General features: G+C 38.7%; 1 protein-coding gene across 19 annotated transcripts in view; it reads left to right on the top strand.

The window, feature by feature from the left end:
• The window catches only part of CADPS2 (calcium dependent secretion activator 2), a 540,583-nt gene that overhangs the window by 429,503 nt on the left and 83,126 nt on the right, over positions 1 to 27,954 (top strand). For 12 of the 19 annotated variants that reach the window (XM_043589367.1, XM_043589371.1, XM_043589363.1 and 9 more), the window contains 2 exons: positions 15,977 to 16,080; positions 17,895 to 17,903. In XM_043589367.1, coding sequence (XP_043445302.1) covers positions 15,977 to 16,080; positions 17,895 to 17,903 — 113 coding nt within the window. The remainder of the gene's footprint in view (positions 1 to 15,976; positions 16,081 to 17,894; positions 17,904 to 27,954) is intronic. The other 7 variants (XM_043589377.1, XM_043589375.1, XM_043589373.1 and 4 more) reach the window with 1 other exon arrangement.

The raw sequence follows: 27,954 nt of genomic DNA, 5'->3' as shown, positions 1-27,954 counted from the left end.
TGGACTCTTTAAATTACCTGAGAAGATAAATTTTTCTGATAGCTCTAAGTGACTTTTATTCCACTATCTAATATGCATCGGATGTTAATTTTAAATTATTTTTTCAACATGTTCCCATCAATATGTTGAGTTAAATGTTTTTAACACCCACTTCCTTGCTACCCCAGTAGCCTCATTCTATAGGTCATATATACCAGAAAATATTATGACCATATTCTCTTTTCAGTACTATGTAAGTAATACGAATTTACTTTGGCCATTTCTACATCTAATTTGGAATGAATGAGGATTTGTAATATGTTTATTTGCTTCAGCTTTTTTCCCACCACCTCACTAGCCTCACAAGATAGCAGCCCCACACTGGATAATTTGTGTTCACACCAGTTAGTTAACTCATGACAGTGTTGACAAATTAATTCCTATGAATCAAGAGATGTTTGGGGGACAAACAGGAGTTGCAGGGATTATTGACGAGAAGAGGCAAATGAAGACATTGGCTTCCATCCGACAGGGCTTTCCAGCTGTGCATGTACCTTCAGTCAGCTCAAGACAGACTTAAGACAGGAAGAGTGTGCTGTGCAGTTATACAGTGGCTGTCTGCACACTCAGGTGACCAACTAAGAGAAAAGTCAACTGAGGACACAAGGAGCACCCTGTATACCAGTGACAGTATGATGGTAATGTTTGGAACCCCTCTCAGGACCACTGCACGTATACTACCCACAGCTTTAGTGACCAAAGGACGAAGGTTCTGTCAACTCCACACAAACCATGGAGACACTTAAGGACACTTGGCACTCTCTCCTCTGATATTGGTTCTGTCTGCATTTCATTAATACTCTTCTTGATTCGTTTGTGTGTAATTGTGAGGAAGCATTAATATCTGTCACTCCGTTAAAAACAACTGCTGATAGTACCGTCCTGTTGCCTCTGGTTATGACTTTTCACCCTTTACGTTGGAGTTAATATTGCCAACACTGGATGATTCGTCGCGCCTCCGCTGAGGTGTTCTGTGACCAAATGGAGTGGCATCTGTCCTTGATTCACAGTCTTTGTCGTGAGTCATCCACCATTTCCTTCTTTGTTTTTGTAGTAGAAGTTATAATGGATAAGGAGAGTCTCAGTCAGGGATGGTCATAGCTAATCCCATATTCAAGGTGAAGCTTGACTCAATCTTGATTGATGTTCTCTTTCCAAATCAGGCTATCACAGGAATTTGATCTTCAGTTTAAATGACAGCTAAGTTTAGGGTATTCGAGGGCAGTCCCTTCTTTTCCACCTTGGAAGCATAGTAATCCTCAGCTCTGTAGGCTCTATACCTATAAACTTCTTGGCATCCCCACCCACCCAGGTCTCCTGTTCTCCAGCATCAAGGGATGAGGTATCTTCCTCTTCAAGGTAGACTCATCCAACCTGTGATATTGATCTCAATTGCACCTACTTCTTTTTGGGTGGAATTTACTCCATCATATATCTCTTCTTTCTCCTGTGGTTAGTTCCCCCATCTTCCTTCTACATATTTCATTTCCATCTATAACCATGGTATCTCCATAAATAAAGCAGCTTTACCCTGATCTTCCATTGCTTGCCATCTGCCATCCAAAGAGCAGCTTATGCTCACATTCATTTCAGTCACCTTCACTTCACTTGTCTGCTCCAACGAGTTTGGTTGCCAGTCCCCAGTCTGTCTTGTGGGGAGTTCTAGCCTGGAGTATGGCTGAGCAGAGAGGGAGTGAAGGGTCGTTGCCTTGAGACCATCAGTTCCTTTTGCCTTTGGAGTTGGTAGCAGTAGGCCAGATGGCTGTTATCTGTGGCTTTATCAAAACTGGGCCCAGCTGTGCTGCCATGAGCTGAAAACTGGAATGAGCTGAGCCACTCTCAGGCAGTCATGCCTTCAGTCCTCTGTATCCCAACATCTAGCCTAGTGGATTACAACCTAAGGAAACTTTTGGTCAAGTACTGCAGCTTTGAATCTAGCAGATTAACAGTGAATCCATGTCCTTAGAAGTTGCCTAATGGGTTAGTAGCAAAAGGAAATTAGTAGTAGTATTGGTCTTGTATTCTGGGATCCTCTACTCCAAAGCCTAAGTTTCTCTGTCCTCAAAGGGCACACAGGCAAGCACCTGCCTATCATTCCATCCTGAGTTTCTCCAATGACCATGAGCTTTCAAGTCAAAGTGGACTCCTGAGGAGTTACAGCCCCTTATAAAAGACAGTAAACGAAATGATATGTGTCATCTAGAACTTACTATTCTTAGGAGCAAAAATTTACCTTAAGCATAATATACTCAAGGATATATTGGAAGATTCTAGAAATATGCAGGAACAAGAAGTCATGAGAAACCAATTGGAAATATTGAGTATGAAACATTAGGTATGAAAATAATATGGTAAGAAACATTGGATACAGGATGAATACAGCTGGAGAGATTGTCATCTGGGAGATTAGTGAGAGCAGCAGGAAAGGTGAAGATGTAGACAGTGTAAAAAGAAAGCAAAGTGATGTGGAGAATAGAAAGAGTAAGATAGACTTCCATTAGACTGATTATGAAAAAAATTCAGGTAAATATAATATGAAAAATAATTAGAGACACAAGAGGTATAGAAAATAATGGAAGAGTATTATGAACAAAGACAAAAATTGAAAGTCTTGATGAAATTGATTACATTTCTTGAAAACCTATATTGGTGTGGTCAAGACAAGAAATGAGCCTCAGGCTATTAAGTTTTAAAGTAATTGAAATGGTTGTGAAAACCCTCCCTTTCCCAGATCCCTAAGCCTGGTTGGTTTTGGACGTGAGTTCTACCATATTTTTAAGGAAAAAATCCTATCCAAAATAAGTTCAGTGAAGTGGAAAATGAATGAATCCTGTCCAGTCCATTTCATGAGGCAAATACAATCTTAATTTCCATACCTGGTAAAGGCAGTAGAACAAAAGAACGTTATTACAGGCCCATTTCATTGTGAGCCTATATATGCAAAACCCCTAAGTATAAGCCTACAGAATCCAACAGTTTATTGGGAAAATAATCAACGGGGTTTATCCCAGAAATATAAAAGGAGTTCAACATTAGGAAACAAACTAAAAGCAAAAATCCTACCTCAAGAGACGTAAAAAAAAAAAGTATGTGGAAAATTATACTGTGAGCATCTTGGAATTTCTTAGCTTTATAAAACCCATATGGAAAAAAACCTACACCAAATGTTTTACATAATGAAGGAAGTTAGAGGCATTCCCACTAGGGTTTGTGATAGTTACTTCCAGTATCGTCACAACACTGGGAGTCTTAGCATGAAAGAAATGAAAAAAGTAAATCCAAAGAATGGAAAGAGGAGATAAAACCATCATTGCAGATGAAATGACCATCTGCCTAGAAAATCCAACAGGATCTACATAGAACCTTTTATGTGTAAGTGTTCAGCCAGGTTGCCAGCTATAAAATCAGCCTGCTAAAATCCATAGCCTCTCTCTACACCAGTAGTTATCAAATGATTTAGTCTCACAAACTTAGTACACTCTAAAAATTCAGATCCCAAAAAGCTTTTGTTCAGATAGGTTGTTTACCAGTATTTACCATACTAGAAGAAAAACATAGAGAAATTCATAAAATATTACTCTTTACAAATAGCAATAGCAAACCCATTACCTGTCAACATAAATAGCTTTATAAAACATTTTTTGCACACCTCTTTAATGGCTGTCTTCATAGAAGACAGCTGGATTCTCATAGGCACTTCACACTGAGTCTATGACAATATGTTATTTTGGTTGATAGATGTTTTTTTAAAAATCGACATATACTGATCTGCAGTGGGAAAAGGGGAAAGTATTTTAATAGACTTTTTAGATAATTGTGGGTTTTCTTCTGTGTTATACTAAAGCTTGGCAAGTGATAATTTCTTATGGGTTAATTGCAATGTCGAATCTGAAAGCCTATCAATGAATTTTTCATGCTATTAAATCCGGTTGGTTCATCATGTACTTTGAATACGTTTTTCACCATGCATGGTTTTTTAACACCATGTACTAATCATTTGGTCCACTGAGTTAAGATACTCTTAGTGTTACCAAGTATAATAAAGTCACCCTTGTTAATATCATCAGAAAAGTCTCAAAGTCTTGGGAAGCTGTCAAGTGCATGACAGATACAGGCTTACTAAAATTCTAATTTTCCTTGAAAGCTTTAATTTTATCATTAGCAACAAATACTATTTAAGTGACAGGTTTACTTAATTTTTCAGAAAACGTCTACCAAATATCCCCAAGTCTGAATAACCATATTTTTGTCCATCGGTAGGCTTTTCAACTAAAAAATGGTTCTCTGAAAATAAAACAGTTCAGCCTAGACTGAAACAAGCACACACTTTTACTTTAGACAATCATTACGCTTCAGTATGCAGATGTGCCTAATGCCAAGTTCTCATTTTGTCACAGACGATATTTAAAAATGTATACTCAAGGGGAGAGATTCAATAAAGTGGGTGGGTTTTTTTTTTTACTGTTTTATCAAGGACTTTTGTATGTAAAACTGGCTTTTTTCTTGCATGCACGGGGGTAAAGAACCCAGTGATTATAATTTAGCACCACAGCCTTGATTCATGCTAAGGTAACAAGAGTTTTACCTGCCACTGCTTTTGTACCATCACTGTGAAGATCAACTAAGTCAAAAAGGCAAAAACATTTCAGTATTATTATGAAAATACTTCTGCACTCACAGATCCCTGAAAGGTCCTGGGGATCTGCGGTGGTCTGCAAACCACAGTCAGAGAACCACTGCCTAGAAACCACTAACCACCATCAGTTAACTGCCTAGAAAATATTAACCAAAAGTATCTTTTACAGTAACCACCAAACATCCAGGAATTAACTTTGCCAAAAACATGCAAAACTTCCTAGACCTCTAAAGAAAATTTTGAAACTCAGAGTCATAAAGAGAGATCTAAATAGATGTAAGATAGTCCTTGCCCTTAAGAGAGAGGACTTGACAGTATGATATTTAAACTCTCCCCCCAAATGTATAAATTAATTGCAGTGTCTGTTGGAATTCCAGAGGTGTTTTTTTTTTAAGAACGTAATAAATTGAAAATATAAGTGGAAGAATAAAGGATACTGAATAAGTCAACTTAAAATAAAACGCATGGAGACTTGCCTTGGCCGACACTAAGATTACAAAACTATCACCAAAGCCTGTGAAGAAGAATCTACAGGCTCATGTACCGATGGGAGCCTGCTGTGCTTCATCCATAATAAAATGGACCATAAACCAGTGGGGAAAGGATGGACTGTTTGGAAGATGATGCTAGAAAGAAGGGCTTACTAAATGGACAAAAAATAAACTGAATCCCTCTCTGGTGGAAGCATGGCCTCCAGAGAGATCAGAAACTTCAATGTAATGAAGAAAATGTCTACTGCTATGGATTTAGTGTTTCTCTTTATTTTTTTGAAAGTTTGAGAGCGAACGAGTCGGGAGAGGAAGAGAGAATCGCAAGCAGGCCCCAAGCTATCAGCTCAAAGCCCAGCGTGGGGCTTGATCTCACAACCACGAGATCATAACCTGAGCCAAAGTCAAAAGTTAGACGCTTAACTGACTGAGCCACCCAGGCTCCCTGGTATTTCTCTTTATTGTAACTATCCCCAACTAATGTTTTTACCGTTTTGCTTCCTTGGTAATTTCTCAAGCTTGTCTGGTATCTGAGATATGTAGCAAAATTGTTTTTAACTTTCTGATAAAACCTAGCATGTTCCAGTGTAGTTACTTCATTTTCTACATAGAATTGTCAGCTAACCATCTATCCTTGAGAAAAATACTTGGCTGCTCTGAAGTGATGCCGTGAAAGCTTCCATGAATCCTACTGATTCCCAGTTGCAAGAGAGAAAAATTCAGAAGATAATATAAGGGAGCTACACAAAATAATGCATCAAGAGTACTTAATTGAATATATCCCAGATTGCCCACGAACTGGAAAAACATTATCTTCCCCCCAAACCTTCTCTTTGATGAATATTTGCCTTCTGTAGAAATTCTTAACCAGAACATAAGCACCTCCTGAGAAAAACCAAGCATTTATGTAATGTCTCCTTCAGTGTGCCCCTTACCAGGAATTATTCCCTCAGCCATGATCTCTAACACTCTGAACAGCTCTTGCTAAAGTCTTCTCTCCTTCCTCCGAAGATGCATGGAAATCTCATTACAAGTGTTCAACACCTGTTCCCTAAAAGGTCTCAAAAAGGATGTCAGTTTACTCAGCTCACTTGACAATGTGTCATGTTTTATTTTTTTTTTTACTTTCACATGGAATGTGGTGCACAGATAAATGCAGCCTTGGAATAGCAAGTTTTCTTATGAGCCATTTGGTAGAATTTATCATTCTCTAAATCCATAGTTTGAAACCCACTGTTTGGTGACCTTTTCATTTATTTACTAACGTGTGTCAACAGGTAAACCAAGTGACATATAGCCCTGTGGCTCCTGCAGCACCTTGTTAATCTGAGTAGTTTAGATGTATTAAAAAGTCTTTTCCAGTTGGACAAAACCAGAGTAATGCAAACTGACAGATTTCACCTCTTGATAGCTCAATAGAGTTTGTAAGTACTCAGAGCCTGGACAGGTGAATAGTTTTAGAAATCAGAGGTTATTACCTATCGGCCGGAACTAAGTGGCCGTATAGCTTCAAGAGCTAAATTAAAAGGCCTAATGAGTGTCTGCAATGCCAGATCCTTTTTTATTTCAAAAGGATAAACCTGTAAAAATACCCCAGAGGCATTTTGTTTACACACATTTTCACAGTGGCTGGCAGACCCAGGATGTTAAAATTGTAGAAACATTCAAGATATCACCAAGCCCAACCTGCCTCTCTACACCTGGTCTTTACACTTGTCCAAGTAGGAGACATTCTCCAAATCTAAGCATCAGATATCACCACTAACGCATTAGTTGGCTGCCCTACCCCATCTTGTTTATATCTCAAAGGAGACAGAGATACATACAGACATCAAGATCTTTGACTCATTTCTTAGTACCCAAGGCTACAAATCTTTTCAAAATAGATCTTTCATACTGTTCTCTTTCCTTCTTCAGCTTGCCTCCCACTGGCCAGCCTCTGCAGTCCTGACTTTTCACCCTCCTCATTGCCCGTCATCACCACTACCTCCAGGATCCTGCTTTGCCTGACTGTTCACGGGCAGAGCTTCTCCCTGAGAATGAAAGAGAGTTTAAGGGGCAGGAGGAGGATGGGAGAGTGGAGGTGTGATGGTACTTCTTTGATGCGTGAATGTAACAAATGACCAAGAAAACGCTATTTTAAGTAAATGTAATTAGAAGACAAGAACTAGGCATGAAATTTAAGATGCTATAGCCCTTAATTATGTGATAATTTAGTACTGGCCTGGCAGTTATTATAACTGAGATCAATTTCTGAATCTGTATTCTGTTGAGAGGATAAGGAGCACTAAAACCAAGGAGACCATTTATCAGTTTCAGCTGCTGAATATATATCAGTGTGTGTGAGATATATGTATGATAGATGTATAGGCTATATAACGGGATAGCTATAAAGACCAGTCTTTAGGAAAACCCCTGTTACACAGTTAGGCAGAATTCTCCATGGAAAAATTTTATGCTGTCATTAAAATCCTGCAACATATTTCTAACCAGAGCTGAACAGAGTTAAATAAACATTGCAGAAAGTTTTTTTTCCTCTGTCAAGCCTTCATAGTCCTCTCAGCCAGCAATCCTATGAAGATATTTTTTTTTTTTCCCTGTGAGATCCTGGATCTTCCTTCTTCACAAACTTGAAAGCCAGCATCACAATAGTTAAAAAGACAACTTTATTTTTTTTTAACTTTTTAAGTGTTTATTTTTGAGAGAGCATGAACGGGCGGGGGGCGGGGGTGCGGGCAGAGAGAGAGGGAGACACAGAATCCGAAGTAGGCTCCAGGTTCTGAGCTGTCAGCACAGAGACCAATGCGGGGCTCAAACTCACCAACCATGAGATCATGACCTGAGCCGAAGTCAGATGCTCAACTGACTGAGCCACCCAGGTGCCCCTAAAAGGACAACTTTAATAAAATCAAGCCAAGGTGTCTGTGTTTCTCCACTCTTACAAATCACATAACTATAAAAGCCTGTGACAATTTAAGCCTACTAATGTTTCTCTGATTCCATCACCATCACCCCTTATTTTAAGATCTTAAGAGGAGACTATGTTGCCGTATTCCTCCTGAAGAAAGTCTCACAAAACCTCACTGATGTCTACCTCACATATGTATCTTTTTATGGCCCATTACCCCTGAATCTCCACTTGTTCTTGGCTTCTGCATTTGTTCGGTTTGGGTCCATTCTGGCTGCTATGGGCCTATACTCCAGTGGCCAATCTCCTTTGATCCAGAGTTGACCATTGGCTTAAAAATGAATTTACTGAGGGGAGAGATAATCCAGGTAAAGTAGCTAATGTGACTGTCACAACAGAACAATTACTCCAAAGTGCTGTATCATTAGCATGGTTAATTCCAGAGGTATTAACTGCAACTGTTGCTTTAAATGGCAGGGTTATTAAGGAAGTTAATACCCAAGGGATTCTTGGAATTAGGCCACAGACCTATTGTTTTCAAACATCCATGGTATTAGTACTCTCAGGGATTTTAAACAGCTGTAGGGAGGCCATAACATTCCAGATATTTTCATTCACACAGAATTGTTCAAATATGTACGCCATCCTACTGAATAACATGACAGAAAAGCAAGATGTGTTCAGATTCTACAGAAAAAGTCACCTTTTTTTCCCCCTAAAATGAAATTTATACAAAGAGGTAGCTTGATTTCAGGTAAACGAAATAATCTGAAGTTCCTACGGGTCACCGTGGTATATGTTTGTTTTTCATAAACACTGGTAGTTCTCAAAGTGCATTCCCCAAAGCGGCATCATTGGCAACTCCTAGGAACTTGTAGGAAATGCAGATTCTTGGGTCCCAAACAAGATCTACGGAATCTGAAATTCAGAGGGTGATGCCAGGGAATCCGTGTTTAACAAGCTCTCCGGGAGGTTCTGGTGCATGCCGAAGCTGAGAACCACAGATCTATACGGAAGCTATTCCAGTCATCGACTGCAGCGATGGATGTATTCCAGCACTCTCAAAACTGTACTAACATTTAGGTTGCCATCAGACAATGCAGGAAGGGATCCATGTTAATGCTATTCTCTTGCATTAGCTGAGAGTACCATGTCTTGGGGAGTCAGATACTGGGCAAGGTTGAGTCAGGTTGGCCCTGAAGAGTTGGGGAAGTAGAGTTTAGTTTTAGAAACTGCTTCTCCCCTAGATTCTGAGGCAGTCTTCTTAGCATGTTCTATCCTGTTTCCTCTACGTGGCTAACTCAGGGTTCCCCCCGGAGTCATCTAGTCACGAGTTCTGAAAGTGGCAGACAGGTTTCAAGAGGGAGTTTTGCCTAATAAGGAAGAATTTGCTCTCTTACCCACCTTTCCCTCTCAGGATGAGAAATCCCATGAGCATGGAGATCTGGCTGGGATTAGGACTTGAAGAAGCCTGGTCGTGTTAGGCTCTGGCACCCTCACTCACCACAGGTTGCTGTGCTAGAGCCAGAGGATAGGTCAGAAGACCTCAATAAATTTTAGACTTTCCAATTGAGTCATCAGTCTGGATCATGCAAAGTGGGAGAACATTAACACCAATAAGAGTTAAGGTTACAATTAGGGACAGACTAGAGTCAGTAGACATTCCTTGAGCCAAGGGAAATACAAATCAGAACTACTATGATGTACTACCTCACACCCGTCAGAATGGCTAAAATTAACAACTCAGGCAACAGCAGATGTTGGCAAGGATGCAAAGAGGAACCCTCTTGCCCTGTTGGTGGGAATGCAAACTGGTGCAGCTACTCTGGAAAACAGTATGGAAGTTCCTCAAAAAATTAAAAATCAGATTACCCTACGACCCAGCAGTTGCAACTATGATGTATTTATCCAAAGGATACAGGAGTGCTGTTTCAAAAGTGCACGTGCACCCCAGTGTCAACAATAACCAAAGTATGGAAAGAGCCCAACTGTTGATAGACTGATGAATGCCTAAAGAAGATGTGGTATGTATATACAATGGAATATTACTCAGTGATCAAAAGTGATGAGATCTTGCCATTTGCAACAACATGGATGGAATTGAGTATATTCTAAGCAAAATAAGTCAGAGGAAGATAAATATATGATTTCACTCATATGAGGAATTTAAGATACAAAACAGATGAACATAAAGGGAGGGAAGCAAAAATAATATAAAAACAAGGAGACAAACCATAAGAGACTCCTAAATACAGAGAACAAACTGAGGGTTTCTGGAGGGGGTGTTGGGGGGGATGGGCTAAATGGCCGATGGGCATTAAGGAGGACACTTGTTGGGATGAGCACTGTTATATATAAGTGTTACGTATAAGTGATGAATCCCTAAATTCCATTCCTGAAATCGTGATTACACTATATGTAAAGCAGTTAGACTGCTGCTGACTTTCTCTGATCTAAAGTTTCTGACCTCACAGACTCACTAAAAGAAGCTTTTATTTCTGAAGATCTCCTTATGTTACCTATGAGCAACTTAAAGCCTTCCTATTGACGTATCTTTGATCATATATCTTGCAAGATAATAATGCTTTTCTTGCATGTTGAGTCCATTTAATTCCCTCTGTATCAGAGCTTTATAGCAGAACTTCCTCATATTGACCAAAAACCTATGGTATAGAGCTATCCTCTATACCATATAATCTGCCAAGAGAGAAAGACAAATAATTTCTTTGAAGCCTGAAATATTACCTTGTTCATCATCATATCCCCTTAGTTGTTAGTAGACTACCTTCCAGGCAATAAATGTTGACTCAAATTCAGGGTCACAAAATCTGGGGATGTTGAGGAACCAGGCAAGAAATCTTAGTTTGTATATAGGAATTACTTTTTGATGTACTCTAGCTGGTTATCATGACCTAGACGCAAGGGAGAGAAGTATTATGGTAGCATTATTGCCATAGTCCCTTTATCCAACACCATCTTTATCATTTGGTTGCAAGTATAGATATAAGTCTGTTAAGACTTAAGGTCAAATACCTTACAAATTTCTCCATATCCTATATGGGGGAAAGGGGGGACTGAAATGATCTTACTGGTCTTCTCCCCAGGTTCCCTTGCAACCTTCACTCTGAGCATCACTGTGTGTCCACCACTAAGGATTTTGACAGGAAACGGCTAGAAGGGAGGCAGCTGGGGAGAATATGCTAAGAGTATGCAATAGGGAACAGAATTAAAGCCTAAAGCCTGCTAAAACAAAATAGTCAAGCTGTCTTCTCTACCTCCTTACCTTTTTTCTGCTGAGATATTTTCTTCAATGTACAGAGCTATAATGAAAAGGAATTGCTTTGACCAGTCAGGGAGTGTTAACTGTAGAAAATTAAAAGTGGTGCAAAATGAAGAAAGCTTGTCCCCAAGAGCAGTGCATTGAAAAGTCATCAAGCAACCTTGCTACTTTGGGCATATTTGTTTCAAATGACACTATTTGAAATGTATTACAACAATCATCAGCTTGGTGCGAAGCTTGAATATAGAGACATATGTAATGCTGTGAAGATGTTACAGAAAGTGAACATTTCGAGGAGGAATTCTCAAATATTCAGTGTTCAGATTCTTAATGGAGCCATTGATAACCTTGTTATCTAATAGAGTTCTGACTATAGACATGCATTAAACTTCTTGGCTGTAGTCAAATGAGTGACAGCCAGAGATGGTATACACAGTGTACTTGATAAAAATGCTATTTATTTAAAGTATTAGAGTGGCCATTATGTTCAAGTACAAAGTTCTTCTCAGTAAATTTAGTCTGGAAAAAATAAAATGTTTTAAACTGTTTTTAAGTTTCAGAAGGACACAGGGTACTCTCCAAGTTTTTACTTAAGATAGTGTCAAATGTAAAAGCTGGTTTTGACATAGGCACCTGTAAACAGAAACAAGTTTTCAGGTTCTTTCTGTGATTATTTTCCATTATTGCATACTTGTGGCTAAGGATATGGTGACTTAATAAACTCTTCAAACCTGCAGCCATTTCAGAAGCTTCTATTGAACGTATACAGTCAGTCGAGTGTATGTGTGATTCCTATTCAAAGAATTGAAAATTAAAAAGGATTCAGTCCTTGTGTTATTGCCGCTTACCTGACATCAGAGGTAAGATTTTAATCCATTCTCAGCCGGTATCCTGTATGACCTTGGACACCTTCTTTAACCCCTCCAAGGACTCTCTTAATATGGAAATGGGGGCCATTATTTTCTAACTTGCAGAATGGTTGTAAGGATTCAGTAAATAATGTAATAAAGAAGGTAGGAAAGTAAGTTCTTTTGTGATAATAAATTTTGTTGCTTTTCTATTTCCTTATGAAAAGCACACGATATAAACATAGAAATATGTTTAACACAATCCAATGTAGAGAAAGCCCAACATTTATGTTTATAGGAAGCATAGAATTTCTTAGCTAGAAGGAATTGTAGAGATTATAGGATTTGGTGACTGTTAGCATTTGTTTAGTTTATGAACCACTTTGAGAACCTGAAAGGTATGATCCCTCTCTCCCCGCAGTGCCTTCATACCCAAAACTTAGCAAATAATTTTAAGGCTGTGCCCTAAAACCTGTTCCTAATCTCTAAATCCCTTGGGTTGAGAATCCTCAACTTAATTCAATACCTTCAATCTAAAGATGGAAAAATTAAGGAATGTAAGTGATATGCTCTCGAGAATTAAAAATTATTTTGATAACCCTTTTACAAATATGTCTTTCTCTAAGAATACAGCATTCATCAGATTTTTGAGCATTATTCTCAAACTGCAGCCACATTTCATTGGTGGACTTGCCGATTCTGTCACCCTTGTCATGTTAGTGACAGGAGCAATTTGCAGTTGTACACAAAGTTAAGTGATTTGGGTATTTACTTTTAACACAGTTTTTCCCAAAAAGGTATATTCTTGCATCATCAATAAACTTTCATTAGTTATCTGTGATGGTCCAAAGCCTATTCAAAATATTGAGGGTACAAGATAATGAGATCTAGTTTCTGACTTGGATCTGGGCATAGACTCATAAGCCCCTAAGAGGGGAACTCGGAGGAAGGAGCAACTCATTCAGCCCTAGAACTTTAAGAAGGTCCCACATTTAAGGCAACATTAAAGTTGTATCTTCAATGATGAGTAGGGGTTTTCTAGGCAGAGAATCCAGATGTCTTAACTCCCTGTGTGGGCAGATTTTACATGACTTAGTTGTCTTTTTAGTTTAGAATCATTAACTGATACATATATGGCAGTCCTAAAATATATAGGACGCCCCATTGGAGACCCATTCCCTGGTTTTACAACCATGCATTCCTCATTTCCTGAGCCACACAGTCTCCAAACCTCAGAGTCATTCTCCTCTCTGGCCTGCAATTTCTAGTAACTTTCAAGGGCTTGCAAATTTGTTCTTCAAAGCATCCCTGCGCCCTCCTCTTACCATCTTCCCATAGTTCTCCATATTGCTAGACCTGACCCTTGGAATCCTGGTCACACAGCCTCACCAATCCTTCCTTTTTCTGCACAACCACAAATACATTTTCCTAAAATCAATTTAATCTGAAGCCTTGCAAAGCAACGCTTGCTGTGTTATACGTAGGATATAGTTATCCAGTGTACTTATGATCTTACTTAAAGCCTGCCACAGTCCGAACCCAAACTCATCACCTATTATTCTCCTGCATGTTTGCACTCCAGCCAGGCAGGGGCAAAGCAGAAGTGGTAAGAGCCCACATTAAGTTCAGTTCTCCCCTTTTCCACTTGCTAGCTGTTGCACTTCATCCTTCCAGGCTTGTTTCCTTATCTGTAAGTTAGATGAAGAAATAACCAAACAAAGCTGTTAGGGAAATTAGTGTGGTGATGCATGGAAAGTGCCTGGTGCTATATGCCTGACACATAATTGACTCTCAATAAGTGGTAACATTTGTAATCATTATCTTCCTCTGAAACGCACCTCTCTGTCATAGAGACATTTCTAGAAACCTGTCCTCTACCTACCAGGTCATTTGTTACTCCTTTAGGACCTGCTTCAGGTTCTGCTTACCTTCCTGCTGATTCCTCCCTCCAAACCCACCTGTTCTCGGCTGCTCTCACGTCTACGTTACTGCTGTGTTTGCTCTGCGTTGTTTTCAAACTTTTCTTAAGGAGCTTGTCTTTCTCATCAGACTGTAGTAGCTAGAGCTGCCCCCAAATGGAGGAGATGATTGTGCAAAGCCATGATCTCCTTGACTTCACCCTCTTTTGAGGATTTTGAAGTGATCGTGAAACAGGTGGAAGATTGGATAGTTGATGTCTAAGGATCCTTTTCAGTAGTGATTTTGGAGTCTGAGTTGTTACAGATCAGGGACATGGCTTACACCCCCTCCTCCTCACAGCTTAAGAACATGTAGGGACACTCAATTATGTGGTGTTTGGCAGACTGGCTTTCCGCTCTTGACCCCTGTCACAGACAAGCGGTGGCTTTCCATCCTGCAGGGAAGTTTAGGAGAATGAGTGCAGGGTTGGGGGATGGAAACCCCCACATCTATCACACTGTGACCTGTAGTACGCTTATAATAAATGTTTAATGAGCAAGCACCAGCCGTAAGCAGTGTTTCACTGCCTCATTGTACAGCCCTTGGAAATAAGAGCAATTGGAAGAGTGCCTTTCAAGTTTAAGGCTGAAGTTTTAGGAAGAAGTTGAAGGAAAATATCCATTGCCAAAAATCAGAACTCCTTTAGGTTCCGCAGAAAAAGCCATTTCTCAGGGCGCCTGGGTGGCTCAGGCAGTTAAGTGTAAGACTCTTGATTTTGGCTCGGGTCTTGGTCTCCCAGTTTGTGGGATCGAGCCCCCACATCAGGCTCTATGCTGACAGTGCAGAGCCTGCTTGGGATTCTCTCTCACCTTGCTCCCTGCCCCTCCCCTGGTCCTTGTGCACTCGTGTGCTCACCCTCTCTCTCTTTCAAAATAAACATTTTAAAAAGAAAAAGCCCTTTTCCTGAAAATTTTATTTCCCTTCTTTACAACCTCCTTACTGGGACAAAGAGTCCATGAACGTAAGACAGTGTTTATCTTCAGTGTGCTTGTTCAAAACTCTGTTCTTCACATTCAGTTTGAAACAGTTTCATTATACGAGGCACTGCTGATTTCTGCCAGTTTGTTCTATCTCTAAAATCAACTGCTTTTCCTTCTCTGTTGCTGAATTTCAGGTAGCTGTACTTAATCTTATTGTGGCCTTGCCTTTTTATACCAGTTTCCCTAATGCTGAGAGAACCTTCAGCTTCAAAGAACTCCTCCCCACCCCTCTCCAGTTGGAGGAGGGCAGTGGGTGGCATAATGGCAGACATGGAAGGATGGGGCGGGGGAGGGGGAGGAATCAGTTAATCGCAGGATGTCCAAGTTGTTTTAGGTGGCTTTATATTTCTTGAATTTAAGATCAATGTAAACTATAAACATTTCAGGCTGAGAATTTAAATGGCAACAAAAAACCATGGTTTTTGCTAATGTCAGGAATGACTCATCTGGTGAGAATGGTATTGTATTGATAATACAATACAGAGAGAAGGAAAAGACTACAGTATCGTCTGTCTTTGTGTTCCTGACCTTGAGGAGAATAGTAACTTGTTTGTTGCAGAAGTTGAGCATCTAATGTGCTGATGCACCTGTTCTTATATATTAAATGGCAAAGCACTTGCAGTTCTGTGATTGCTTTGTGAGGGAAATATTTTCTACAATCTGGTGAACTGTTTTTGTTTTTTTTTAAGAATGTATTTATTTGTATTTTTTGCATCTCTTATTTCTCAAAAATATGCTTTCTATTCTACTTCAACACCCTGATCTCCTCATTACATATTGGAGTATGTTTGGCTTTTTCTTTTCAAGGTAACATTATCATGATTTCTTTTTAACATAGAGACCATGAACCAGGCAACTCCTGCCAGAAAGCTGGAAGAGGTCCTTCACCTAGCAGAGCTCTGCATAGAAGTCTTACAGCAGAATGAAGAGCATCATGCGGAGGTGACGACTTGCTTTAACTGTCCTATAAAGCTGCACGTGATGCTTTGCCATAGTAGGAATAGCACTGAAGAAGTGGCCTGCCCGTAGACTTTGATAGGTAGCTGGCCATCTACCTGTAAGAAAAACTGAGAATGTATGTGCATTTCCTGGGTATCCAATTCCTATATGTTACAGAGGGACTGTAGATGTATATAATTTATTATCTGTTCCTGACAACAGTCACTCTATGAGGAACATGGGAGAACTTATGGGATCTGCCAAACACGTACAGGTAATCAGAAGCAGAGCTGGAACACAAACCCATCTCCTGATGCCAGATTCCTTGCGTCTCCCCCATGCTGGGATGGCTTTAGTTTAGAAATGGAAATTAATCAAGATGCAAAAGGAAAAGTAGTGATAAACTATAACAAAATCAAGTAGAAGACATGGATAACTACATGACTGATAATTAGTCTTTTATTCTTACCATCAAACTTTTCTCTAAATTTTCACTAAACCTGCATTCTTTATAGTGTTAAAAGTTTTAATTATGTATTAACATTCACTCTGTAGAGTGGTATTTCACCGGGCCAACTGCTTATTCTAAGACTTAAAACTGCTGCTCTTTTTAATAGTCATGAGCGTATTAAAAAAAAAAAAACAAACAAAAGGGGGCACCTTGGTGGCTCAGTCGGTTAAACCTCTGACTTCGGCTCAGGTCATGATCTCACAGTTGTGAGTTTGAGCTTCACGTCGGGCTCTGTGCTGACAGCTCATAGCCTGGAGCCTGCTTCAGATTCTGTGTCTTCCTCTCTCTCTGCCCCTCCTCCTTTCCTGCTCTGTCTCTCAAAAATAAACATTAAAAATTAAAAAAAAAAAAAGAATTTTATGACTTTGAATTCAGTTTGGAAAATATATGGATTTAAGTAAGTATAATAAATTTCAGGGCCTTAACAGTGCTTTTATTCTTGAGGAAGCACATGAAATGGGCAAGAGTTTTTTAAAACCCAGATACATAAGACTTTATAGAACATTTATATGTAATGAGGCCAAGTTCTTAAAAATATGAGAAACTATAGGAAGTACATTTTAAGCAAATTCTTAAAAAAGAATATTCAGGAAACCTTACTATAGGTAACTAAGATTTATGGTATCTGATTATAAATATGATCATTCAAAACATCTGCTTTTAGCTCACACTATGGAATCTAGTTTTTACCTTACATCTGTCATGTGTGAACTTGTTATGGATATTTTATTTTAAACTGAAGAAACAGCTGCTTCAATAATGTGAAATGAATCCCCATGAGGATCTTCTCTAGGCTAGTACTACTGCTATGTTACAATGAAAATGATTATATGCTGAGATATACGTGTGTGATGTCTTTGTCTTTTGTTAAAAGGCATTAGCATCAGAGTGTTAGACATTTTTGAATTAAAAAATATTTCTGATTGGATATTCAGCTTCAGTGTATTTCACCTAAATGGGTACATCTAATATTCCCCTACATTTCACAAAAATAACATTTAATTTTTCTGTACTCATAAGGAAAATAATTACTCTCCTGTCTTTTAAATGCAATGATTAAGTGTTGTCTATTCCACACAGTCACTAAATGCTTGTTAAAGGTAATGTATTAAAATATAATTAAAATGTAAATAATATTTTGTAATCCACAAAAATATGGTTGACGAGATGGATAATTATAACTCATAAATATCACTCTACTATATGCTGAAGTATAAAATTATTATAATGACCTCTTTTTAAAATGCTTTGTAACACTATGGCCTTTTCCATTACCCAATGCTTCCAAATTCTTGGAATCCATCAGGGAAGAGAGGTGAGTAAAGCTGTTCCCACTGTTTTTCTAGCATGGAATAAATAACTCTTTTAGTGAAGATTAGATAGAACCCACTTTGATCATAGTTACTTTAACGCCAAGTTACTTCTCCTCCTTACAATTAAAGATTATTTCTTTGCATGGACTTATCTTGGTTGTATCGTTTCTATAAATGTATCTTAATAATTGTGTGCATAATTACTGCTGGCCATCTAAGTAAGGTTTTTGAAAAGGTTTTGATGATTTGGTTTTATCCTTTTTTTTTTTTTTGCCTTTTTCTTTTCTTTCTTTTTTTTTTTTTTTAAAGATTTTTATTTTACTTTTAAGTAATCTCTGCACCCATTGTGGGACTGAAATGTACAACCCTGAGATCAGCAGTTGCATGACCTACTGACTGAGCCAGCCAGGCACCACCCCGCCTTTTTCTTTTTGTAACCAGCAGAGCAACTTTTTCTTTGAACCGTATTGGGGAGAGAATTGGTCTGATGCTAACGTCATTTCCAGAGTAAGTTAGTAGACTGCACTCTGCACTGATCTTTATTCTGCTGGGTGTTCACATTGGAGTCTCTTTACTCCGCACGAGCACCTGCTTGGCTCCCTTGGTGGAGGTCAATGTGTCTGCCTCACAGAGCCCTCCCATTGGCTCCTGTGTAGGCTTCTTTTACCTTTACTGTACCTCTATCACAGTGGCAATTTAGTTTCAGGGCTAAGAGGTGGTTTCTAGCAGCAATTTCCCAGTCAAGCAGTTTTCACTTCTTCACATTTTTAACAGCCCTCCCTTCTCTCTGATGGCCTCTCCACTTCTCTTTTGAGGCCTTATTTCTGACCTTGTTTTCTCTTTAAAAAGATAGTTTAAGATCCTTTCCAGAAAATCTTTAAGGCTGTCTCCACATTCCAGTGCCCAGACTGTGCCTGACCAGAAACGTAGGCAAACCGATCTGTCAACTGTCCATCCAGAGGCCACTCACTTTGACAATGCCGGGAGGACCCAGATGTTGAGGAGAAAGCCCTGGGCTCCCACCAGCACACCGTCTCCACGTGCGCCATTTGACTGATAAGAAAACTGACCCAGAAAGGTTGAGCGACTTGCCAGAAATGCACAGGTGGTTAGTGATGGGACTGCAGACCTGGGTGCTTTGCAGTGAACCACATTGTTATTTCTCGTTGACTGGAGGGGCAGAATAGTTGTCTTACCCTGGTCTGCTGCCAAGTTTCATACCGGGCATCATAGCAGGGATGGCAATACAGAGGGGATGATTATGGTGCAAGCCTGGGGATGCCCCTTTCCATTCATTCTCTTCCTTTCCTGGCTGTCTGGTGGATCCTAGGACTCTGCCTAAGGGAGTGGAGTACTGAAAATATCAGTAGATGGGAGGAGAGAAGAAACATCATCAGTGCAAGCACAGCTCAGGTTGTTCCTTTGTTGCTCATGATTACAGCAGGATCTAGATTTAAGGTCGCTGAAATCATCGAAATGTAATATTGTCCGTCATATCAGGGACACTGTAAGAAAAAAGGATGTTGGCAGTAATTTGGTATTTGTGGCACAGATCGCTCTCAGTTCACTGCACATCGGCGATTCTTCTTGTGCTTCAGCTGGCTGTGTCCCAGGCTCTTCCTCCGGCAACGGAGGCAGGACAGGAAAGGAGTTAGGGTGGACACACGTATTTGTGTATACACTCACTCATATGAACATCAGTATCTGAACCAGATGATGTTTCTGGATGGATTCTAACGTGAAGAGAGAGGGTATTTGATTTTTTCTCCATTTATTTTGCCACTTTGTGTGTGACCCTACTCTTCTCACTAACATGCACATCCAAGGAGCATCTTAAAGTACGGTTATTTGTTCATGAACGAGATCTGCTTCCTACCGACTACTGACTAAACTACAATAATCCCAACCGTTGAGTTAGTATTAATTACGTAGTATTTGTATCTCGATAGCCAGTGAGATAAACCAACATTTTTTAGAGTGGTTTTACTATTGGGTTAGATTAGCCTCTGGTCCAACAAATGTCCCTTATTTTGAAAGAAGATAACCAGCAAGTGGCTTTCAGATGGCAAAGTTATAGAGACAGAGTTCCATTTGCTGCAGTGACTCTCAAATGGAATTCCATGAACATCAATAGCCTACCAAAAATGTCTGTTAATTATTTAGTAATGTTTAATACTGTGTGTATATAACATATATAATACTATATAATAATAAGAGGAGTACTTTCCTCTGAAAAGTACTTTCCCCTAAGATATGCTTTGAAATATTTTCAGTTTGCTTTCTCTCTTGATTATTTCAATATTTATATTCATGTATGAATCCAATGAGGGAGAGATTTTGTTGAATCCAAAGAGCCATAAAAAACCTATGGCTAGGTTGACAGTGGTTTAGGTGTCGTCCTCTAGACCATTCTACTGGTTCCTCAAAAGAGCATACATATTTCTGGAATATGGCCCCTTAGTGTTACATTGCTCTCTGTGTATGTGTATGTTGGGGCTGGGGGATCTTCCAGACACTAGACTTGTCTCCAGAGCTTTCAAGATTGTCTATAAAATACAGGATTGCAAACTGATCTCTTCCTGAGGAAAAAAAAATGAGCACATAGTGCATTTCAAAATCAGATTCACTGTTTTTTGCTCATTTATGCAGTTACCTTTTTTTTGTAAATTATAAATTTTAACTATATTTTTTAGGGTAAAGTTAATCAAACGCTTCTGACCTCAAATAAATTAGAAAAGACATAAAGGAGTATTAATAGATGTTCTGGCAAGAAAAAACCGGAAGACATTAACAGTGGTCTGATCTGCACAACATGATAGACATACAGATAGAAGGACAAGTATTGTTGATTAAGAAGCATCTACATGTGTAAGATCTTGGTCTCTATACTCCAGCTGACTGAGATTCAAATTATTGTCCTGACACCTACGAAGTGTATGACTTTGGGCAAGTTCTGTAAACTCTCTGTGTTTGCTAACATAGAAAGCAAGGATAATTATGCCATTTACCTTTCTGGAAGGGTTGTTTTGAGGATCAAATAATATAATGTATAAAAAGCCTTTATAATAGGGGCCCCTAGGTGGCTCAAGTAAACATCTGACTCTTGATTTTGGCTCAGGTCATGATCTCACGGTTGTGGGATCGAGCCCCACATCAGGCTCCGTGATGAGTGTGGAGCCTGCTTGGGATTCTCTCTCTCCCTCTCTCTCTGTGCCTCCCAAGCTTGCTTGTGCTCGCTCGCTCTCTCTCTCTCTCTCTCTCTCTCTCTCTCTCTCTCTCTCTCAAAAAATAAATAAGGGAGGTGAGGAGAAGCATTGCCAATTTGCAGAAGAGGAAATGGAAATTCACCGAGGGAACTGATTTGTCCATGAGCACTCAAGTCTCACCACTAAGTGCAAAAGCTTGGTACTCACTTCTAGTTTCAGTGTCCATTCTTACCTGCACTGTTTTCAACTATGCTTAGAAAACAAACACAGCTTTCAAAGTATTGTCACCTTGTCGCATACATCATTTTCACTGTATAAGATCTTTTTGTTGTTAGAATGTTGGTAGAAATGGTATGGCTGAAGGATTACAATCAAGTTTTGTATTTTCCTCTTAAACAATTCAGCATTACCTTCTGCCTCTGTCATCTCATATACAAAAATTAGTGGCTTAGCTCTAATGCTAAGATAACTTTAACCCAGGTAATCATGACTTGATTGGTGCCCTTCAGATGGCTACATTTCTGGGTGGGGTTTCCTCCTCCCTGGTGGAGATCTTGACGCCATGGAACCTCCACAATCCTCCGTAAAGTGGTCCTTGAGGGAGGACATCGTACAGCCTCTCTTCTTACAGTCCACGGTGGGATGACTGCCACCTAGGGGGATGGCAAAAAAGTAAGTGGGTAGGTGTCGAAACCACTCTGTTCTCAAGGTAACGGCCTTTGACCCTTACTTTTTCTTTTCAAAGACTGTGATTGCTTAAAGCTTTCTCTGGTCGTCTTAGGAGAACAATAAGCGTTCATCACAGATTGGCTTACATTCATCAGGAATACAGTTTGAGACACAGAAGTACACTTCTGTAAAAATAATGAAAATTGTGAGTTGATCGCAAAATCTTGCCATCCTGAAGTTACTTTTTTTTTTTTTTTTTTAGATAAAATTCTGTTCCATTTTATTTCATTCCCTACCGTGGCTTTGTCTTCCAAGTTCATTTTAAAAAGAGCTCTGTAAATTTTTCTGAGCCTTGAAACGATCCTTGACATAACATGATGGTTACTTTCTTAATCTTTTGAGATTAAAAATTTTAATCTTTTGTGAAAGTACTGGTTGTGAACTACAAGTAAGACCACAAGTCCCTCTTTGCAGCACCACATTTTTGCTTGAGTTTCTATCCTGCTGCAACTAGAGTCAGGAATCTCCGGTTCCTCTTATGTCAGTCATTGCTGTAGCTCTAAAAGATAGGAGTAAGACATATGTAATGAAATGACACTGTTTTATTTTTTACTTTTATATTATTTGTCACATACCCATTTTTTTTAATGTTTGTTTATTTCTGAGACAGAGGGAGACAGAGAGTGAGTGGGGGAGGGGCAGAGAGAGAGGGAGGCACAGAATCTGAAACAGGCTCCGGGCTCTGAGCTGTCAGCACAGAGCCGGATGTGGGGCTCCAACCCACGAACCATGAGATCATGACCTGAGCCAAAGTCGGACGTTTAACTGAGCCACGCAAGCGCCCCTGTCACATACCCATTTAAGTAGATAGTTAAGAAGTATTCAAAGATAATATTTTGAAAGAGCAATAGCTCATGACATAAAGCATACCATTTCCAACAGTTTTTCACGTTTATATATTTGTAGCAGCAAAGTTCAAGTCCTAAACACTGAGCTGGGCATTAAATGTCCCTAACTCTCACATCTGTTTGTATTCTTCCTGTAGGCAATGCTTTCTTACACTGGCCATCCATTAATTCATTACATGGCGATGTTTTGTATTAATAAATTGTGGGGCGCCTGGGTGGCTCAGTTAGTTGAGCATCTGACTTCGGCTCAGGTCATGATCTCATGGTTCGTGACTTCGAGCCCCACATTGGGCTCTGTGCTGACAGAGCCTGGAACCTGCTTCAGATTCTGTGTCTCCCTCTCTCTGCCCCTCCCCCACTCATACTCTGTCTCTATGTCTCTCAAAAATAAATAAAACATTTAAAATAATACTTGTATTAATAAATTGGACATTATCTTGTGATACAAGTTTTTAAGAAAATACCCAATGGGTTGATATTTTATAATCCATTTTGTTTTGTGGTTTGACACTTAATGTGGTTTTAATCTAATTTACATTTGAAGAAATTAAATGAAGTTTTACAACCATGTATCACATGTTCTTAGAAAGTTCTTGAAAGTAAACGTTGACTTCTCTGTATATAGCATGATGAATCCTTTTTTTTTTTTTTTTGTAACGTTTATTCATTTTTGAGAAAGAAAGAGAGATGGGAGGAGTAGAGAGAAAAGGAGATACAGAATCCAAAGCAGGCTCCAGGCTCCGAGCTGTCAGCACAGAGCCTGGCACGGGGCTCGAACTCACGAACCATGGGGTCATGACCTAAGCTGAGGTTGGAGGCTTAACCAACTGAGCCACCCAGGCACCCCCATGATGAATCCTTTTTAAGTGATTAATTCTAATTGGGAACTAATGGAAACTTCTGTATCACAGACGTGTAAATATTTTGTATCTATTTGGTTAACACACTACCAAAAGGTAAATTTTAAAAGGGGGAGAAAGGGGGCTCCTGGCTGGCTCAGTAGATAGAGCATGCAGCTCTCGGTCTTGGGGTGGTGAGTTCAAGCTCCATGTTGAGTACAGACTTTATTTAATAAAGAATTTTTTTTTCTAGGCTGGGGAGGGGGGGAAGACCTGAAAAACAATTCACTAAAAACAGTATAAAGAGAGCCCTTATGGATATGAAAAAATGTTCAAACCCATTCATTATTAGAGAAATGCAAATGAAAACAGAACTGAGATGCCGTAGCCAGACAAATCCACATTATTTTTTTTGTGAGTGTGATAAGAGCACTTAACACAAGATGTAGCCTCGAAGCAAAATGTTGAGTATGTAACAGAGCACTGTTAACTCTAGGCACTGTACTGCACAGTAGATCTCTAAGACTTGTTCATCTCGTATAATGAAATCTTTGCACCTTTCACTAATGCATCCCTGATTCACACTCCCCCCAGCCGTTCTGCGTCTGAATCCACCATTCCACACTCTGCTTCTAAGGATTTGACTAGCGTAGATCTCACTCAGCATAAGATCTTCTAGATTTAACCAGGTTGTGGCAAATGGCATGATTTCCCTCCTTTTTAAAGGAATTTCCATTGTATATCAATGCCCTATTTTCTTTATCCATTCATCTGCTGGTGGACATTTAGATTGCTTCCATGTCTTAGCTATTGTGAATAATGCTTCAGTGGACAGGGCAATGCAGATATCTCTTTGAGATTCTGATTTCAGTTCCTTTAGATATATCTATATATATATCTATATATAATCCTATATATATAGGATTGCTGGATCTGTGGCACTTCTATTTTTAATTTGTTGAGAAATCTCCATACTGTTTATCATAATGGCAGTAGCAATTTACATTCTCAGCAACAGTATACAAGAGTTCTCCTTTCTCTACATCTTCAACAAAATTTATCTTTTGTGGGTTTTTTTAGTAATAGCCATCCTGATAGGTGTGAGGTGATAGCTCATTGTAGTTTTGATTTGCATTCGAAAATCAAAGTATGATTAATGATGCTGAGGACCTTTTCATATGGCTGTTGGCCGTTTGTCAATCTTCTTCAGAGAAATGTCCATTCAGGTCTTCGCCCATCCTTTAATCAGATTATTTGGGTTCTCATGCTGTTGAGCTATAGCGTTCTTTATACACTTTGGATATTAACCCTTTATCAGAGAAACTCTTTGCAAATATGTTCTCCCGTTCCATAAGTTGCCTGTTGATGGTTTCCTTTGCCATGCAGCAGCTTTTTAGTTTGATATAGTCCTATTTATGTATTTTTGCTTTTATTGTCTGTGCTTTTGGTGGAATATTCAAGATATCATTGGGTAATAGTCCCTTTTCATCTTTTTTATTCCCATGGCATTGGTTTTAATGCCTTCTCTTTCATTTATGATTTTATTTGCATCGTCTTTTTATTAGCCTAAAGTTTTCTTGGTATTGTTTATCTTTTTAAAAATTTAACTTAGTATCATTGATATCTTCTATTACTTCATATTTTCTATTTCATTTAAGCTCTAATCTTTATTATTTTGTTTTTTTCCTAACTTCAGACTTAGTTATTTTTCTAATTCCTTGAAGTGTGACATGAGGTTGTTATTTGAGATCTTTCTACTTTTTTAATATAGGTGTTTATTGCTGTAAACTTCCTTCTTAGTACTACTTTTACTGCATCCCATAAATTTTGGTATATAGTGTTTTCATTTTTGTTTGTCTCAATATATTTTCTATTTCCCTTATGATTTTTTGTTTGACCCAATGGCTGTTCAAGAGTGTCTTGTTTATCTCCATATATTTGTGATTTTTCTGTCTTCCTTTTGTTACTGATTTCTGATCTCCTTCCACTGTTGTAAGAAAAGATACTTGGGGTGATTTCAAAAGTTAAGAATTTTTTGTGACTTAGTATGGGATCTCTCCTGGGTATTGTTCTGTGTGTACTTGAGAAGAATGTACAGTCTCTGGCTGGTGGGTAGAATGTTCTTTATATGTTCTTTTAGGTCCATTTGGTCTAAAGTGTTATTCAAGTCTGCTGTTTCCTTATTAATTTTCTGTGTGGAAGAGATCTATTCATTATTGAAAGTGTAGTCTTTAAAGTCTCCGAATATAATTGTATTGCTTTCTATTTCTCCCTTAAGAGTGTCAGTGTTTGTTTTATATATTTAGGTACTCTGAGCTTGGGTGCATATATATTTATAATTATTCTTTCTTGTTAGTAAATTGACTCTTTAATCATTATATAGTGACCCACTTTTTTTCTCTTACGGCAGTTTTTTACTTAAAGTCTGTTTGTTCAATGTAAGTATAACCACCCCTGCTCTTTTGGTTACCATTTGCACGGAATATCTTTTACAATACCTTCACGTTCAGCCTATGTGTGTCCTTAAATCTAAAGTCTCATAAACGTAGAGTTGGATCTTTTTTAAAAAAAAAATTTTTTTTTAACATTTATTTATTTTTGAGACAGAGAGAGACAGAGCATGAACAGGGGAGGGTCAGAGAGGGAGACACAGAATCTGAAACAGGCTCCAGGCTCTGAGCAGTCAGCACAGAGCCCGACGTGGGGCTCGAACTCACATACCGCGAGGTCGTGACCTGAGCCAAAGTCAGACGCTCAACCGACTGAGCCACCCAGGCGCCCCGTTTTTTTTATTCATTTATTCAGTCTGTGTCTTTTGATTGGGGAGTTTCATTCATTTACACTTAAAGTAAGTATTCTTACGTAAGGATTTACCTTTTAATTGGACTCCACACCTTTTAACAGTGGTAACAACTTAAATTTAAAACACTACACTTTTACTTACCCCACTCACACACACCTACGTTATGCCATTGATGGGAGAATTGACTTCTTCTATACTGTGTATCCATTAACAAATTTTTCTGGTAATAGTCATTATTAAAAAATTTTTTTATGGTAAAAACCTTTTGTTAACACCCTTCATACTCATGAGGAGGGTAATAAAAGTTGAATTCAGACAGTTTTTATCTGTAACTGAAACTTACCATCTTGATCAGTTGACATCAGACTTCACATAGCCCAGTTACATTTATAAAGCAGAGTAACCAGTCTTTTCAAAGCATGGGATTAGTATAGACTCAAACATTTTGATAGTCTATCCTTGAAGGACTAGGAGAAAAGTATGTTCTAATCGTTTACATGAGGACTCTATGTTCTTTAACTCCCCTTACTATGTATTAAATTTGTAGTTCCCACATTAAAGAAGACCTGAGAATGTATCCCCAAAAGTGTGAGCTTAAAATACAAGGCTGCCATATTAAAATTTTTGTTGACATTAGATCTAGCAAAGGCTCTAGGGGAAAAAAAAGTGCTGACTGTAAATGCCTTCTATTTATGTACATAAGGATTTCTTAGGAAGCTTGATGCTCCATTAAAGGTATTTTTAATTCATTGGGCCAACTTCTAAAATGTATGGCACATTTAAAACCTATACCATAGTTTGCTTCTTTATATAAATCAAATAGACCTAAAGGAAGTAGACACTTAAATCTTTGTATTTCAGTATGAGTTATCTGATTTGGATTTGATTTTTCTTTACAAAACCCACACTCACTCATTAGAGTCATATTTATCTACTTAGCAGTTTAGGGAAGAACTTGGCAATTTTGTGGTTTTTGAGATTATCATTCTCTTAAAGTGCCAGTGTTTTAAAATAGTGTTCTTGTATACAATTTTACAGGCTTTTGTGGTGGAGTGCTGTTTTGTTATATAATTTTGACTTGGATTCTTTCAATTTGCATTTGTTTGTGTAATTTCAGGAGAAATACTGAACATCTGAGTCCTGGGTGATACTAATAAACTAATAATTGCAGAAGTTTTTTTTTTTAAATACTTTCCTGGGGTTCCTGGGTGGCTCAGTCGGTTGAGTGTCTGACTTCAGCCCAGATCATGACCTCACGGCTTGTGGATTCAAGCCCCGTGTCAGGCTCTGCCCTGACAGCTCAGAGCCTGGAGCCTGCTTCGGATTCTGTGTTACCCTATCTGCCCCTCCCCCACTCATGCTCTGTCTCTCTCTCTCTCTGTCTCTCTCTCTCTCTGTCTCTCAAAAATAAACATTAAAAAAATTTTTTTAATACTTTTCTCTTTTAGATTTTATACTAGAATTAAAAGTGATTTGTTCACCCCTATTATAGTATTATATTACTATTAGTCTATGTATTTACCTTTACCAGTGAGATTTATATTTTCACATATATTTTTGTTGTTGTTGTTTAATGTTTATTCATTTTTAAGAGACAGAGAGAGACAGTGTGTGAGTGAGGGGCAGAG

Source organism: Prionailurus bengalensis, chromosome A2, assembly GCF_016509475.1.
Source record: "Prionailurus bengalensis isolate Pbe53 chromosome A2, Fcat_Pben_1.1_paternal_pri, whole genome shotgun sequence".
Classification (NCBI taxonomy): domain Eukaryota; kingdom Metazoa; phylum Chordata; class Mammalia; order Carnivora; family Felidae; genus Prionailurus; species Prionailurus bengalensis.
The sequence above is the reverse complement of the archived record's forward strand: the minus strand, read 5'-3'. Positions and strand labels throughout refer to the sequence as shown.